Source organism: Fusarium odoratissimum (assembly GCF_000260195.1).
Source record: "Fusarium odoratissimum NRRL 54006 unplaced genomic scaffold supercont1.5, whole genome shotgun sequence".
In the NCBI taxonomy this organism is placed as follows: domain Eukaryota; kingdom Fungi; phylum Ascomycota; class Sordariomycetes; order Hypocreales; family Nectriaceae; genus Fusarium; species Fusarium odoratissimum.
Window position 1 is genome coordinate 597,783 of NW_022158691.1, and position 16,104 is coordinate 613,886.

General features: G+C 49.3%; 3 protein-coding genes across 5 annotated transcripts; 1 reads left to right on the plus strand and 2 right to left on the minus strand.

Moving 5' to 3' along the window:
• Nucleotides 1-49: 49 nt before the first annotated feature.
• On the minus strand, nucleotides 50-1,517 carry FOIG_04145 (adenosine deaminase). The gene is made up of 4 exons (XM_031202243.1): nucleotides 1,393-1,517; nucleotides 1,205-1,344; nucleotides 472-1,141; nucleotides 50-411 (listed from the first exon to the last, which is right to left on the minus strand). The coding sequence occupies exons 1-4, from the start codon at nucleotides 1,420-1,422 to the stop codon at nucleotides 238-240; spliced, it is 1,014 nt and encodes a 337-aa protein (XP_031067690.1). The 5' UTR covers nucleotides 1,423-1,517; the 3' UTR covers nucleotides 50-237.
• Nucleotides 1,518-1,660: 143 nt separating this feature from the next.
• FOIG_04146 (uncharacterized protein) lies at nucleotides 1,661-2,947 on the minus strand. The gene is made up of 2 exons (XM_031202244.1): nucleotides 2,544-2,947; nucleotides 1,661-2,485 (listed from the first exon to the last, which is right to left on the minus strand). The coding sequence occupies exons 1-2, from the start codon at nucleotides 2,635-2,637 to the stop codon at nucleotides 2,112-2,114; spliced, it is 468 nt and encodes a 155-aa protein (XP_031067691.1). The 5' UTR covers nucleotides 2,638-2,947; the 3' UTR covers nucleotides 1,661-2,111.
• A 7,492-nt stretch (nucleotides 2,948-10,439) lies between these two features.
• FOIG_04147 (NAD-specific glutamate dehydrogenase) lies at nucleotides 10,440-15,292 on the plus strand. 3 transcript variants are annotated; one of them, XM_031202246.1, is made up of 4 exons: nucleotides 10,440-10,850; nucleotides 10,921-11,098; nucleotides 11,824-14,981; nucleotides 15,037-15,292. In XM_031202246.1, exons 3-4 carry the CDS (start codon nucleotides 11,863-11,865, stop codon nucleotides 15,068-15,070), a joined length of 3,153 nt encoding a protein of 1,050 aa, XP_031067693.1. In that variant the 5' UTR covers nucleotides 10,440-10,850; nucleotides 10,921-11,098; nucleotides 11,824-11,862; the 3' UTR covers nucleotides 15,071-15,292. The 3 variants fall into 3 exon arrangements, with proteins under 3 accessions (XP_031067693.1, XP_031067694.1, XP_031067692.1); XM_031202247.1 differs by having other exon boundaries at nucleotides 10,530-11,098; XM_031202245.1 differs by having other exon boundaries at nucleotides 10,559-10,850; nucleotides 10,921-14,981.
• The last annotated feature ends 812 nt before the right edge of the window (nucleotides 15,293-16,104 follow it).

A 16,104-nucleotide genomic window follows, 5' to 3' on the forward strand; every position in this document is an offset into this window, starting at 1 on the left:
AGCGATGTCACAATAACTCAGTCCAAAGTGATGAAAATTCTTAAACAAGTTGAGGATAAACTTGGATAACTGTGGACAAATTTTAAGATAAACATAGCAGGCTATGCGACTACTTTTATTTTCTCTCTCAGTTGGAAGGGTCTCAAAGTCTTCTGACACTCTATGGCCATGATAATATGCAAGCTTCGGGCACTACAGCATAACACCTCTGTGCAATAGCGATAGCAGCTGTCAAGCTCACTGTGTCCACATTATATTTCTCAGCCTTTCTTTCTCCCGTTCGCCTCCAAATATGCCATCAATAGGTTGTCGCGCAAGCTCACATATAGCCTGACGATCAAGGCCAAAATGTTCCGCGACGAGTCTATATTCGTTAGACAAGGGGCTTCCGAACACGCCCACATCATCAGTCTATGATCATTGTCAATCTTTATGTTTCTCCCTTTCATGAACACAAGTTCAGTAACTTACGCTGAGTGAGATCTTAGGGCCGTTGACACCTCTCCAGTGCCCAAAGTGGTGGCCTTCGAAGCCGCCCAACACCATCCCGGCTCTGACATTGCAGCTCAGGCATAACTCGAGACACAACGCTCTCTTTGTGATCTCCTTCTTGGTCTCTTCATCCTCCCAAATCACATGTCCCAGCCTGCCCGGTTCCCAAGAGAGCAGCGTACTCAACTCCTCCTTCGACCCACTCGCCTCAGCTTCAGCAAAGTGAACCGTAATCCCTAAGCCCTTCTTTCTTGCCTCTAAGAACACAGGAGTGAAGACACTTATCTCGCCTGCTGGCCTCGCTGTTGGATCACCGCAGAGATCCAAGCCAACGACTCCCTGCTCACGGTATGTCAGAGCAAGCTCAAGGGTGAAAGCAGCCTGCTCAGGGGTGTGTCGCCGATCGACAGCGAGGATCAAACGAGTGTGTAGCTGAGGGTTCTGGGACTCAAATGACGAGATTGTGTCAAGAAGGATTGAGATGTACTGCTCTGCTGAGAGTTGAGGCGTGGCGCGTGGTGTTGTTCGAAGCTCGAGATAGCAGACGCCATCATTGAGAAAGTCTGTCAATACACATTTGGTAGTATCTCGAACAGATTCCTCATCCGTGATAAGGTTATATATGTAACTGCTGAAAAGCGGGAAGAAGCTGTGAAGTGAAGTCAGCTTGTGTCTAATCCTGTGACTGCCAATCGATAGAGGCAAGACTAACGTTTGCAGGTTGTAATCATGTTTCCCTTCAGGCATGACGATCAGAGGATCTTCTAGGTCGGTGTTACTTGTCTCCTTTTTACGTAGCCATACCTCATGGAGAGCACGGCGTGAGATGCTCCCAGTCAAATGGGCGTGAAGCTTGCATATCGTCAGTGCCAAAAACATGGAACGTGGGGTTTAAACAACCTCTATCTTTGGCAGTCCAACAAAGTCCATGGTTGGCTTTGTTCGTTTTGCGTGACAGCTACTTATTCAGCGTTAGCTGGGAATATGTAGAGTCTCTAGTTAGTCTGTCAGGGTGTAACTGAGAGAATTGATACTCATCTATCCCTTACCATGAAAGTTAGTGTCAGCCAGAATACCTACCCTGAACTTGATGGAGATCCTACATCATCACAATCATCGAAAACATTAAGAGCAATACACTTGGTCGAACGAGCTGCTATGACTAGAAGCTTCTTTTCAATTTCATCACATTCCGTGACTTTCCCATTCATCGTTATTGTCTCAAGCAATGCACAATACGAAGGCAGAACAAGCTGTGGTTTATATAAAGCTCACACATAAGTCATCAATGATACAGCTCTAATGTGACGAAATACATGTGAAACCACCTTTCCTGGAGATGAGATCGCAGCCATTACCAACCCCATCTTATACTTTACACCAGTAACCATGCGCCGTGGATGCGTTGCGCTTCTCGTTCCTCCCGGTCAAACCCAGTTGCATCCATCATAGGTCTTCATCGGCCATATACGCCGTAAACAATTATTGTACACATGGGAAGCCGTATTTTCCGGCCCAATAATGACTGCGCCTGGCAACAAAAGGCACTGTCTAAGATATCCTCATACCCAGAAACGTAAGGTCAAGGTTTTTTGATTGCGTGACTCCAACTTATTTGTTTACAGAGAAGGTTGGGCAGGCTTGCCATCGAGGGCGGCGCCAACTTGGTCAGCGGTGCTCTGTTCGGAGCCAGCGGTCAAAAGTTCACTGCCGCTTTGTCGCATGTTGTACTCTTGCTCCATAGCAGTGAGCTGCTGATCCTCGGCGAAAGACAAAGCGAAGGGAACACCAAAGAACAGGGCAGAGGTGGTGAGCACCCAAGCGCCCTTGCCACTGAAAGAGAGAACGCTCCAGGCAGCGTTACCGATGGTGTTGGCCTTGCCGGAGATCCATGAGCGAGTAGTTGGGGGGACGATGTCGCGCAGTGCGTATAGTCGCTCAGCAAGAGTCTCTTCTGAAGGATCGTAGTCGGACTCGTTGGAAATCTCGGAGTCTACGGGCGTTGTTAGCATGGACAATATCGCGATTAAAGGCGCGGGGTTGTTAATTACCAGTATCGGAGTAGTCGTCATCGTCCTCCTCAATATCGGGACCAGCCTGAGGGTGCTGGAAGTGCTCGTCCTCAACCTCGGTAAGAGTAACCATCTTGGATAGCTGAAAGTGTTGTGTATCGAGTAGTCGATTGTGAAGGTATTAAGAGCTGTTGAAGAGCTTTTGGTGGAGAAGGAATTGCCGAATAGTCGCAGCCCAAATCACAAGGCTTGTGAATATATCGTGATTGCTGGAAGAATCTGGTGAGATAAGCGATGTTGACAAATCTCCGCCCGATAAGAAAATATGTTCTCTCGGTGACTGGTTGATGAGTTGGCGTTGACGTTGGGCGTCACGATGTCATGGGAGTAATTTTTCTTTGGAAGTTGCTTGGGTGCTCCACTTACACCACCCTGGTTTAGCCGATGAGTTCACCAGCAACTATCGTCACGTGCACCCTCCATAGACAACCATCATCGAGCCTCTTACTGCAAAGTACAGGAGGAGCTTTGAGAATGCGAAATGGAACTGTTATCATCATTTCTCATGCAGAGCCATTGGATAAATTCATCCTCATGACATTTTCTTGAACAAATACTAGGCCGTGGTCAGGGACATATTGTGAGCGTTATGCAGTAGAGCTCTGAGACAATAAGGAGTATTAGTCTCATTCTCGGTATCCCATCATGTCACGTCCATTCTACAGTAGAGGCGCGCTTCAGAACAGAATGCTGGAAATCGAGTGGTGGGCGGCCATTTGCCCCCTCATCGTGCTCGAATAACCCTAGTCTTGGCTTACTCGTCGCCACCCATCGTCTCGATCACAGTAATGATCCTGCCGCAACCTATTTCAACCATTGAATGCTCATGACGACATTGGCAGTATAAATGTCACACTCAGGAATTCCATGTTGTCCACTATGACTTCGGCAATATTCTGCCGAAGTCGTGTGAGCCTGCCACCATGTAATGTATCTTGTTGGTCAAGATTCATATATGTAAAGTTGGCATTTGGATCATTCAAAAGGACCGCGACACATACATGCTGACTTAATATGCACCGCAGGGCCATATGGTAATGCTCACTGAACCCGGCAAGAATATGCCAGTCTCTGAGGGAACCAGCCTGTGCCTGGCATAGAAGGTGTGCAAGCAATACCACGTTGTCTAGTAGAGAGACAACTCGAGAAGTTCCTGTTACCTTACCTTCTCACAAAAGATGACATGTCCAAGAGATACAAGTTGGTACGTAATATGTAAAGCTGATCAACCATATACCTGCGACTTCGCGGCTATGATTTGCAGAACCAGCATTATCATGAACCGATGTGTTTGTTCATGTCAGAAGAGTCTCGGAAAGAAACCAGGAGGACCTTGCGAACGGTTTCTTCAGGACTGAACGTAGCTTTGGCTAGAAGGCTATACGCAGCGCCTGACTTTTACCTGGTAGGTATGGACCTTGTGTCTATACTTGTTGTTCCTCGTCCTTGTTACAGTTCGTAGATAAAAGTATTGTAATTAGGAAAAGCAGAAAACGCAAGAAAGAGAGTCACGGACGTATTGTGAGACACAGGAAGGAAGAGGGACGACCGGAAAAGTCGGGAGTGGATGTTTGGAATCTGTCTTGTTGAGTTGTTGGAGTGTTCAAGTTTGACCTAGCTTCTAGATCGCTTTGAGACGTTGGTTTTGGTATCCTGTAAGCAACGAGACTAGTACGTAATTTGTTCATTCCCCTGCTCCAAGGGGTACAACACATGACCTTTAATGGAGCTCGTCAATATTTGACGAGAAGCCATTGGCAATTAAACATCTGGCATCGTGACCTTTCAGCCCGTTTCACTGTATCGAGATGTAAGAAGATTACGTATATACATTCGACAAATATAGACCTAATTGCCGTGATGAGCGGTAAACATATCCGATGCAATTCGCACAAGGGTTTTAGATTACGAAGCATTGAATGGGAGAATAGTTATACAGGCACGAACCTCGTGATCCATAGGAAATCTCGTCTACGATACCAAAGAATGCCGTGTGATGTTGGTTGTGTAGCTTGTAGACAAGACTTGTCGAGGCCGTGATACTTTGTAGAGGAGTGGATAGACAGGGGACGAAACCACCGATTGGGCAATCTCTACTCAGACATTCGCTTAGCTTCAGAAGCTCAGGGACAGTTCTTTCTGGACTCGCAATAGAAGAAGCAACATGGTAGCAATGGCACGCACAACCTGATATAGAATGGACGAGGTAAGGTATCTTTTAGGAGACGCTTGGGCCGCCGGCACGGTGTCAAGGTGAGCCATTTGGGTAAGTAATCGGGACCCTGTCTGGGGAACTTGACGGGAGGTGTTGACGGCGTGTAAGAGACAACCTAAACTGGCCTTTATTTACACCATGTACTTGGCTACAATACCTAACTCAACCACACACAGCAGGACTTGATGAGCAACTAATTTCTGACAATTCTGTCCAGCTTTGAATATGTCCGTAAAGACTCGTCATAAACCTTGAGTAAAAAAAATGCACAAGGTCACATTTGCAATCAACACGTGTCTGTGCCGTTGGTTTGCGTGTACCTGTTAGGAGGGGCTGCCCCGCGATGCGAATTTGAAGAGCAGAAAGAATGGATGTGATATGATGCTGGGATACGGTGACAGCTCCTTACCATAGCTATTGGCAAGGTACCACAAAAAGCATTCGTCAACACCGTCAGGGAAAGCTCCCCGGCCCTATTTGTTGGTTAGAGTGCTCCGTTCTTTGTGACTGCGTCCTCCGGGTAGTGATTTGGAGCTCCGGTTCGTCTAAGCTAACTATTTCCCCCTCACCGCAAGACGCCAGGTATGGGCTCCAATCTCCATGGCGAGCCGTCACTCGTCAAAGAAAGGGTCAATGAAGCTATCGTGATCATGCACGGGCGACCCTGATCCCCGGACGGTGCACCAAAGAAGCATGGGTCCCATTGGGTCGAATCCATCTGGTTATAGCGTCGTTAGCCGATCAGATAGCGGGCACTGCAAGCGGCTCAAGTAGAGTAAGGTACGAGGACGGTACCTGAGGATCTCCGGGGGCCGGCAGCACGTTCTGCCGGGTATGGATAGAACAATACCCACAAACAGGGCAGCGCATGGCCTCGATGGTGGAGTTGATTGCTCACCACCTGTGACACCTCAGGGAATCTCAGTGTCTAGGCGTTCTGGGGGCCCCTCGCTCAGCCACTAGCTGCCGTCGTCGAGGAAAACTCTTCCCCAACATTCCACTTGGTGGCACCTTAAAAATGGCCAGCCAGACACCAGCAAGGTATCGTAGGTACTTGCAGAATACGTACCGCCGAACGAAGTGATAATTGATGTCTTTTGTAGACAAGCAAGTGTCCTCAATGAGGAAACAGAACTGACATTGTGATATTCCTCTTTGATATTATGCCGAAGCTTGCCAGTTTGTCCCCAGGTTTGGCTAGTCGAGAGTTGAGCTGATTGGTCCGTCACTCAAGCAAACCAACCATGTGCCAGCGTATTATGACAAAGGTGCGTATTTGACTTTCTATGCAATTCATCATCTGGCTCAAAAGAACTTTTTATTGCCGAAATTTGAAAGAATATGCAGGTGATCATGAACACGAGGAGCATACAGAGTAATCTCTCTGAAAAAAGGACCGGAAAAGACGGCTTCCATTCAGTCGATGATGTGATGAACTCAGGTACCAGTAGCAAGAACAAAAATAGAAACTTCTACGACAAGCCCAAGCCAAATGGAAGCTCGAGAAAAATAGGTGGGTAACACTACGGTACGGTTCTACATATTCACACATCCAGCGTAACGCTCATACGGTGCCTTGAAAGGGCAGCTGGGTGGAGACATATTCGAGATGCATTCGTAGCGAAGGACACAACTTCGTGACGTCCCGTAACCGTCATCAACAAGCGGTTCATGGTGGAGGCGTGATATTCATGGACGGGGCATTGGGAGTGCACCGTATTGTCCAGAATGGAGACAAAGGCCCTCGTTAGAGATGATGAGATAACGGTTTCGATGGTGGAACAGCACGTCAGAGATTCGAGTATTCATCATTACGAGAAGGTAACCAGGATGAGATGATACGGGACCTGGGTGTTGTAAGCCAATAGCTCAACTTTCAGACCATACTGTATCTCAACCTGGTAAAGGCATGATCCGATAATCCAGCCAAGCTCTTGATCCAAGATCCTTTTCTTGACCTTCCCCAGATTTTGAGACCTCAGGGTATGTAAACTACGTACCGTTCTATTACAAGCCACAACAAAGCACAGGGACAAGCAACTGACAGCACAATTGACCAATGAAATAGCAATTGAAAGCTTAAAGGTCACGCGGAATGTGGGCGTGACAACACTCAACCGCCAGGCTGAGATTCTGGAAATAGAAGCCAGGAAACACTCAGCTTCGAACATCGTGGTCAAAACAATATCGTCGTCAGGGGAGCGCGCCTCACTCAGCCAGCCAGGTCCAACAGACAGCCCTAGCCACACCCCCTAAAATGAAGTTCGATCTATGTTTTTCTGCCCACCTTGTGACGCGTTTACAGCGTCCGCCTCCAAGCACCGGATGCGGGGTGCAGTAAAAATACAGGGAAGATTTGCTAACCAAAGAGGCCACGAGACGGCGGCAAAGTAAAAGCAAAAAAGCTTGGGGACGGCTCTCGGGGCCACAGGGCAAGCACGCAACTCGCTACGGTTCCGTACGGGAGAAACAATAGGTAATGCAATGGATACCATTTCCCCTAGGGGTTGGCTGGTTGGTGTAAAATTGACTGGCTGTGCCGTGCAGTGCAACAAAGGGAAACGGTGGCTGTCACGAAAGCTGCAAGATCAAGTAAAACGGGGGTAATGGAAATGACGGGAGATGAGATGGAAGCGGGTCGTGGGGAAAGCTATGAAGTTTTTTTTCTTTCTTGTCCTTGTGCCCAGATCCAGATCAGGCTCAGACTGGGGAAGACTGGAGCCATGGGCAAAACCTGGGGGTAATAGAAATCCAGATCCAAGTTTAAATGGCGTTCTCGGTGCTGCCGGACCTCGGCCGTGTGGGGCTCTCCGGGCGAGTCCGGGGCCTCTGCTTGTCCCGGAGCTTTGAGTGTGAGAGTGGCTGCCGGACTCCGTTGCTTGTGGGACAGGGACGTATTTTTGTGTTCTTTTTGCGTAACATATGGAGAGAGGAAGAGGGGAAAAAACTCAAAACATTGAGGGGGATTGTCCAGAGTCTGGAGTCTGGGATTGGAGAATTAGAGCTCCTGTTCCAGGTCAGATGAATCATTGAAGAGTAGTATTGTTGATGACAACAGGGCAGCTCAAGAACGAACTGACCAATCTTGTCTAAACTCTATCATTCAAGAAAGCCATTATGCTGTGCAACTCCTGTCTTATGCCAGACTTGCCCTTCGTTTCGCAATAAACCCCCTCGTGCTGCAGTCAAGTGCTCCTCGACGACCCCTCGACCTCAACCATTGTGTCATTGATGGTACCCCGGAGAAGGTACCTGTACGTAAGTACCGAACCAACGGCCCCGCGACGGCCGGAGGAACCTTGTTGTGGTCCGGCTCCTTCAATAGCGACAGGTCAGAGCCTACCGGTGTGCTGTGCTCTCCCTTGCTCCCTTGTCTACTTGTATCTTGGGGAAGAAGAAGGGTGGGAAGTATCACCTTGCCAACACATTTTTCTTTTAACTTCATGATCTTGACTGTTACTGGATCTGGGGAATGGATCTCCCCCAAGGCGAAATTATTTCCCCTAGAAATCGAGACTAGTCCCGGCCCCGTGATCGTCCCCCTTAGAATGGCCAAGGTCTGGAAAGTTCGGTGAGCACTGGCTTTGCTTTCTTTAAGTCAGGTGAGCCAGATTTGGATTCTATTGTCTGGGGTACGAGGGCATTTCAGCTAGCTCGCCTGGCATTTGCTGCTGCGGTCAGCGTTCAACGCCAGCTTCCCGTCTGGGGTAGTGAGTCGTGTAGGAATTCGGTTCAGGTACCGTACCCTTTGAGGCGGATTCTTGGCTTGTCAAGATTTTGATGGCTTAGAACGATATTGAGCAAGGCTCCATGGAGGTGAACTATTCGTCGCTTGTTGGCAGGCTCAGAACCAACCAAAGCATATAGTTTCTTGGCTGATGCGAAATCCCAGCATTATCTTACACCACGTAAACCATGGGCTGACATAATTGTTGATACATGGGCCCATTGAAGTCGACGTTGTTCGAAACTACATGACATTTATCAAACATGCTCCAAATAGATATCACTAGAAGTCAATGTCAACCAGACGTGGAACTAGTCAAATGCAGGCGATCCAGTTTTCGTACGAATCGTCATTCTTGTTGGCCTGGCGGTTTCGCATGTCAGAACTGTATGATTTATTAATACGGTCCGGCTCAGCTTGAAGCACATCATGGCAACATCATTTCAGGCAGTTATTACGACCACTCGGACAAGCACAGCCAGGGCAACGTGCATGTTGACCGGGATCTTGTGGGATACCGTAGTCCAGCGCTGTAATAATCCTCTGAAACCCAAAACAGAGAGAGCATTGAAAAACCGGAATTCAAGGTCGGATCTGCATGTCACGAAGTTGCCATTGACGATGACTCGCAGAGACAAACCCGCAGGGCGAGCCAAGGTGAGTGGTGAGTGAATTGAGTTGAATCGCACCATTCTCCACACCGTTTGGGTGAACGAAAGAAGCTAAGTGTATGGTGCCGTTTTCATGCATAGCGCATGGATAGTTATGTAGACTTACGTTATCAAAGTCTGCAAATGGAGCTGGAGGCTCTTTATGTCGACTTACAGTGACCAACCTGTCAAATAGAGCGTTTGTCCTGACCCAGCTAGTTTCTGAAAACTTTTCAAGCCATTTCCTAAACGCTGATATCCATTATGTGAGAATGTGTGGTACGTGAAGTTGTTACAAGATATCGACGTAAACTGGCAGAAGAGTTAAAGTCTAGCAAACGACTCTCCCATTGGCAACAAATTTGCACTAGTGATGTCAAACGAAAATCTGGAGAAGGCGGGATTCCATGCAAAAACTGCAGAGCCTCGAATAACCGGGCCTCTTCCCCACTGGTAAATCTGAATAATTCCTGGGGGCTCCCTCACCTACAGACTCTTCAGGAACCAGGCGCTTGGTCCAGGCGAGAGAAGTCAGGTTCCAAACAAGGCTTCCCTTTGAGGTTTAGACCAGAGGCACTATTGGGTAATTGAATGGGACTTTTTCTTGTAGGTACTGCACTGTACTCCGTGAGGTCATGATCACGATCGGGGGTGTTGCTGCAGCCAAAATTCTTTCTTCTCGACTCTTCTGGCGGGCTTAGCTGGGCTGGGCTCCGCTTCAGGAGGGGTGGTAGTGGTACAGTACAGTAGCGAGCAGGTACCAATTGGGGAGGAGAGGCCTCAGGACGACCGGGCCGGTGATGTTTATTGTCTGAATACTTCTATCTCTTCTTGTGTATGCCAAGTTTCTACTTTGCTGATTGCCAAGTGAAATATGAGGAAATCGAACCAAGTGACTGGGCAAATCATAAGCTCTGTGAATGTGCTGCATGTGCTGTAAGTAAGCTGCTGTAGAGAGTTGTGGCGGGGGTCATTCGCTGTGCCTATTGCTGTCCACTGCACTTTTTCTCCGGTCTGCCCGGTGCAAATGAAAGGCAAAAAACAAACACGTACCGCAAAATAAACACCCGCCGGCCTCATGCCCAGCAAACTCCCAGCAGGGTCTGCCCCACAAGCGGGAAGGGGGGTGTGTAGGTAAGGTGAGCGGAAGACCAGGACCTGGCAAGGGATGTGGTTTTTTTATGGCAGCGTGACAACTTTTACTCGGTACCTACAGGCGAGACGGTGTAAGAGAAGGCAATATGTCGACATGTTTGGAGTCAATGGAGACATTAATGCTGGTACGTACCCCATTGTAAAAGACCGGGAGGTACTTTGTACCATCGTAGACTTCTGGGTCGTCGTTGAGAGACACTTAGACACGGACAGTATATAAAGCTTCCATCGCCAGTCCCAATATCTTCTGGCTTCGAAAGTTGGAGAGATAAGTCACTTGACCTCAAACTTGTTGATTACCTATTGCATTTTGCATTTGCTTCTCCTCACAAAAAGAAGCCTTCTTCTATCTACCTTGAACCCCTTATCACTCCTACCTCGTCTTTATTTAGAGATCATATTCCCTGTCCTGGCTTGAGCTTTGAACCTCGTCATCTCAAACCAACCTCGACGTATCAAGAGAGCTTTTGTTATCTCTTGTTCTAGACATACCGTCTTCAGTTTCTATTTACGACAGGGCTGACGGATGGCTGCGCTGAGTTCGTGCACACCGAGTCAAACGCCTGCTCAGGTTGGCAGTGTATGACAGATATACTAACCTGCCGTCAGAACTCTAACCAACCCTCCTCTCATCTGAGAACCTTTTACGGCAATCTTGTTGTTATTCTTCTGAATAACTTCCTCTCGTCATCTTCTTTTAGAAGGCCCCGCTATAAGTTCGGCATTACCGACCTAGAATTATCTATTTTCAGTGACGAAACGAATTGATCGTCACAAACTCTAGCCGGTAAGTAGCGGATAAGTCTTATCTGACTACAGCACTGCCCACTACCCCTTCGTCATTTTGCCCTTATCGCGAATCCATGGTGCCGTTGATTGGCCTCCCCCTGATTTTCACTACCCAATGGCGAGAATACGAGAGCCGGCCCGGGCGGCTTACACCGGGATTCTGGTGCTCCGTATCAGAGATAAGCTTCCCAGCGAGCTGAGCGGTTCGCATTAGGTGCTGCAAACAGCCCCAGCCCCAGCCCCAGCATCTGCAGTGCATTTTCAGGTCCCCGATCTAGTGGCGTCCAGTGAGTGCGAGCATGGACGCCCCGGATAGGACCTGGAATGAGCCTCCCGGGACGGGTTCAATACCAATGATCACTGGATCATTGAGTTTGGCCTTCACGGGCGCAGGGCAGCCTCTGGGTCAGCAGCCCCGTATCAAATGCCTCCTTTCCTTAGTTCGCTTTGAGTCACGAGCTCTGACCGAAACTCTGGTTGAGTTGGCTACAGCGGTGACGACTGGAGAACTGTTATCTTCAGGCTTGTTTGCTCAAGCCGAACTGTCTATATAAGACACTCGCAGCTGGCTCATCTCGTCTCCATCTTGTTCATCCCATCACTGTTTTCAATCATTTCGTTTTGTCGTCTTGCGTTTACACCACCAAACTTCACTCTCCATCTAGGCATCTCGCCAAGATGGCGCCTATAACAGAATCGCCCACTAACATGCTGCCCTCTCAGACTTTCCCTGATTACACAGATCCATATCAGAAATCCAACATGACTGCCATTTCCGCCAACCCCGTGGCTAACGTCAAGGCCACTGAGGCCAGCCGTGGTCCTTCTCCCCAGCCTACTCACTTCTCCGTTCCTCTGCAAAATGGCAATGGCGGCAACGGCCACCGCATTCTGCGATCTGCCACCGTTGGCTACATTGCCCCTGAGTTCACTGGCAAGCCTGAGCAGAAGAAGACTGTGAAGTCTATCATCTCAGCTGCTGGTTTCGTCCCCGAGCCTCAAATTGATGAGCAGATCGAGTGGTTCTACGAGAAGCTTGGCATCGATGATGTCTACTTCGAGCTTGAGACCCCCGATGTCATCTCAAGCCACATCACCTCTCTGTATGCCGCTAAGGTCGCTTCCTTCGCTCGCGAGGATAAGCAGGAGGAGATCCGACTGGATATGGAGGCTAACGACCATGCCATCTACATTGATACCAGCGTTGCTGGCAAGACCAACACTGCTGGTCCTCGCTATGAGGAACGCCTCGAGGCCAAGTACATTGATCACCCCGGCCACAGCAAGTACCGCGTTGAGACTTTCCGATCTCCCGCTGTCGTGAGCCCCAGCTCCAAGGCAACTCTCCGATGTTACTTCGTCTACCAGTGCCAGTTTGCCACTCCACCTGAGCAGACCGACCCCAAGGAGACCAACCTGGAGCTCATTGCCGACAACGGCTTCCTCCGCAAGGCCACTGACAACACCAAGCAAATCTACCAGGACATCATTGAGCTCGCCGTTAACCGAGCTGGTCCCGTCATCGAGGTCTTCGATATTGAGAACACCGACGAGAAGCGAATGGTCGTTGCCTTCCGCTCTCGCACTGCCCAGGGTCTTTTCTCTGCCCTCAGTGACCTTTACCACTACTATGGCGTCACCTCATCTCGAAAGTACCTCGAGCAGTTCTCCAACGGTATCACCGTCATGAGTGTCTACCTCCGACCTACTTCTGACACCGTCGAGAGCAGTGGACAGTTCCCTTCAATTGAGGAGTCCATTGACCAGATCTCCAAGGAGGTTTCTCTCCTCTACTGTCTCCCCCACAACAAGTTCCACAACCTTTTCCTCGATGGACAGCTCAGCCTTCAGGAATCCGTCTACGCCCACTCCGCTTGGGTGTTCGTTCAGCACTTCCTGAACCGATTGGGACCAGAGTACTCTACTCTTGCCGAGCTTCTGGATGTTAAGAACAACGCTCAGCAGGCCCTCCTTTCTAACCTGAAGCGCCGTCTCCGTTCTGAGACATTTACCCCTGAGTACATTTATGAGATTATTCAGAACTACCCCGGTCTCGTTCGTGCTCTTTACGCTTCTTTCGCCAACATCCACCTTGTTAAAGACCAGGAGGATCCCGTGAAGGTTGTCTCCTCCAGCCTGTCCGTCGAGGTTCTCTCCGACGACGCTCTCAAGGACAAGATCTCCAAGAACGTCAACAACGAGCATGATGAGATGGTTCTCACTGCCTTCCGTGTGTTCAACAACGCCATCCTCAAGACCAACTACTTCACCCCTACCAAGGTCGCTCTGAGCTTCCGTCTTGACCCATCTTTCCTCCCCGAGGTCGAGTACCCCAAGCCCCTCTACGGCATGTTCCTCGTCATCAGCTCTGAGTCCCGAGGTTTCCACCTCCGATTCAAGGATATCTCTCGCGGTGGTATCCGAATCGTCAAGTCTCGCAACAAGGAGGCTTATGGCATCAACGCCCGCAGCATCTTCGATGAGAACTACGGTCTTGCCAGCACACAGCAGCGCAAGAACAAGGACATTCCCGAGGGTGGCTCCAAGGGTGTTATTCTGTTGGACCCTAAGCAGCAGAACCGTGCCCGTGAGGCTTTCGAGAAGTACATTGATAGTATCCTGGATCTTCTTCTGCCCGCCGAGACCCCTGGTATCAAGAACCCTGTTGTCGACCTCTACGGCAAGGAGGAGATCATCTTCATGGGCCCTGATGAGAACACCGCTGAGCTGGTCGACTGGGCTACTGAGCACGCTCGATCCCGTGGCGCCCCCTGGTGGAAGTCCTTCTTCACTGGCAAGTCTCCCAAGCTTGGTGGTATTCCTCACGACACCTACGGCATGACCACTCTGTCTGTTCGTGAGTACGTCAAGGGTATCTACCGAAAGCTCGAGCTTGACCCCTCTACCATCCGCAAGATGCAGACTGGTGGCCCCGATGGTGACCTGGGCAGCAACGAGATCAAGCTTGGTAACGAGAAGTACACTGCCATTGTGGATGGCTCTGGAGTTCTTGCTGACCCCAACGGTCTCGACCGTGACGAGCTTCTGCGCCTTGCCAACGGCCGCAAGATGATCATCGAGTACGATATTTCCAAGCTGTCTCCCGAGGGTTACCGAGTCCTGTGCGACGACGTCAACATCACTCTCCCCAATGGCGAGGTTATCAACAACGGTACATCGTTCCGTAACACCTTCCATCTCCGTGACACTGGCAGTGTCGACTGCTTCGTCCCTTGTGGTGGTCGTCCCGCCTCCATTGACCTCATCTCGGTCAACCGTCTCATCAAGGATGGCAAGTGCATCATCCCTTACCTCGTTGAGGGAGCCAACCTCTTCATTACCCAGGAGGCTAAGCTTCGCCTCGAGGCTGCTGGCTGCATTCTGTACAAGGATGCCTCTGCCAACAAGGGTGGTGTGACATCGTCCTCCCTTGAGGTTCTTGCTTCTCTGTCTTTCGACGACGAGGGCTTCGTTGAGAACATGTGCCACAACGCCCAGGGAGAGGCTCCTCAGTTCTACAAGGACTACGTCAAGCAGGTTCAGCTCAAGATTCAGGAGAACGCCCGCCTTGAGTTTGAGGCTATCTGGCGCGAGCATGAGCAGACCGGAACTCCCCGATCTATCCTCTCTGACAAGCTCTCCGTTGCCATTACCGATCTCGATGAGAAGCTCCAGCACTCCGACCTCTGGGACAACGAGAAGATCCGCCGATCTGTTCTTCAAGATGCTCTGCCCCGTCTTCTCCTCGAGAAGATTGGTCTCGACACCTTGATCGCTCGCATCCCCGACTCCTACCTCCGAAGCATCTTCGGCTCCTACCTTGCCAGTCGATTCGTGTACGAGTTCGGCAGCAGCCCCAGCCAGTTTGCCTTCTACGACTTGTAAGTGTAACCCATGATACCATGATACCAGAACATATGCTAACTATTGCGACAGTATGTCTAAGCGTATGGCCCAGATCGCCAACTAAAAAGTTGATTGCATGGAACGGTGTTGAAGCGTATGATTTGAATTGTTTATAAGCATAGCATTATTTGTTTTCTCTGATGAGAGATGAGCATTGTCACGGTGTGTTTGCCATGTTTGGGACGGCCCTGGCATGGGCCTAATGAATGGGTCAAGGTTAAAGAAAAGTCAGAAAAGACTATGTTTATTTAGTCGATATTAATCAAGATTTTGAAGTTCATATTTTATTTCCCACATTGGTGACTTTACTTGGTGAGTTCATCAAGTGAAACTTGTGCTGTTTCTGTTTGCTTCTGCTGTTGCACGCTGGAGAAAGACTTTGAGACGCCTGATTGTCTCAGGAGAATTACCGAACGACTTTGATCTGATTGCTCAAAGTGATCTATCAGTCGTGCTGAGTGTGATAGAAATAGAACACACTAGACTACCTGGTACATGGGATGCATAGCATTGTCACGTGTCATGTATTGATAGCTTGATTTCATGTTGATAGTTCATTGGCGGGACAACAATTTGCATGCAGATATGCGTGAGGTCGTACTATGGCCTCCTCATATGTACAATGAGTTTATCGTGGCAAAGGCTGTATGGCTGATCTGCTGTATAAATGGTCGAGTTGGTAAAGAAGCACATGATAAGAGACGAATGGTCGTTTCCTCTGCAAGACGGTGTTTTGATGTAATCCAATGGTATGCTGGGTAATTGCACTGCATACCTCATGGTGTGGTTGACTTGGACATGTGAGGTCACAGACAACAGACTACAGAGGTGATTTTGAGGCCACTGAGGGTTACAATGATTGCCACACAGAGTACCGACTTGGCAACCGAGTAAGCATCAAATTGACGAACTCGGGTACATCGTGACATTTAATTACATAACTGGAGTGACGTTGAAAAGTCAATTGAAGGACTGTCTTATTTTCATAAAGTGGATTGAAGCTGGAAGGGAACATTTACTCACAGCCAATGAACTCAATTTCCCCTGAGCAAGACCCATTGGGCGCCTGGACGTTTCAGCGTTTCAAGGGCTCCGCCG

What these genes read in the sequence shown, in the direction of transcription:
- FOIG_04147 (XM_031202245.1), top strand. Translation starts at nt 11,779, where the DNA reads ATGGCGCCTATAACAGAATCGCCCACTAACATGCTGCCCTCTCAGACT. An exon ending in CAGTTTGCCTTCTACGACTT is followed by an intron (nt 14,982 to 15,036) that starts GTAAGTGTAACC and finishes CTATTGCGACAG; the next exon opens with TATGTCTAAGCGTATGGCCC.
- FOIG_04145 (XM_031202243.1), bottom strand. Translation starts at nt 1,422, where the DNA reads ATGGACTTTGTTGGACTGCCAAAGATAGAG. An exon ending in CATGATTACAACCTGCAAAC is followed by an intron (nt 1,142 to 1,204) that starts GTTAGTCTTGCC and finishes TTCACTTCACAG; the next exon opens with CTTCTTCCCGCTTTTCAGCA. An exon ending in GCCCTAAGATCTCACTCAGC is followed by an intron (nt 412 to 471) that starts GTAAGTTACTGA and finishes CAATGATCATAG; the next exon opens with ACTGATGATGTGGGCGTGTT.
- FOIG_04146 (XM_031202244.1), bottom strand. Translation starts at nt 2,637, where the DNA reads ATGGTTACTCTTACCGAGGTTGAGGACGAGCACTTCCAGCACCCTCAG. An exon ending in TGACGACTACTCCGATACTG is followed by an intron (nt 2,486 to 2,543) that starts GTAATTAACAAC and finishes CAACGCCCGTAG; the next exon opens with ACTCCGAGATTTCCAACGAG.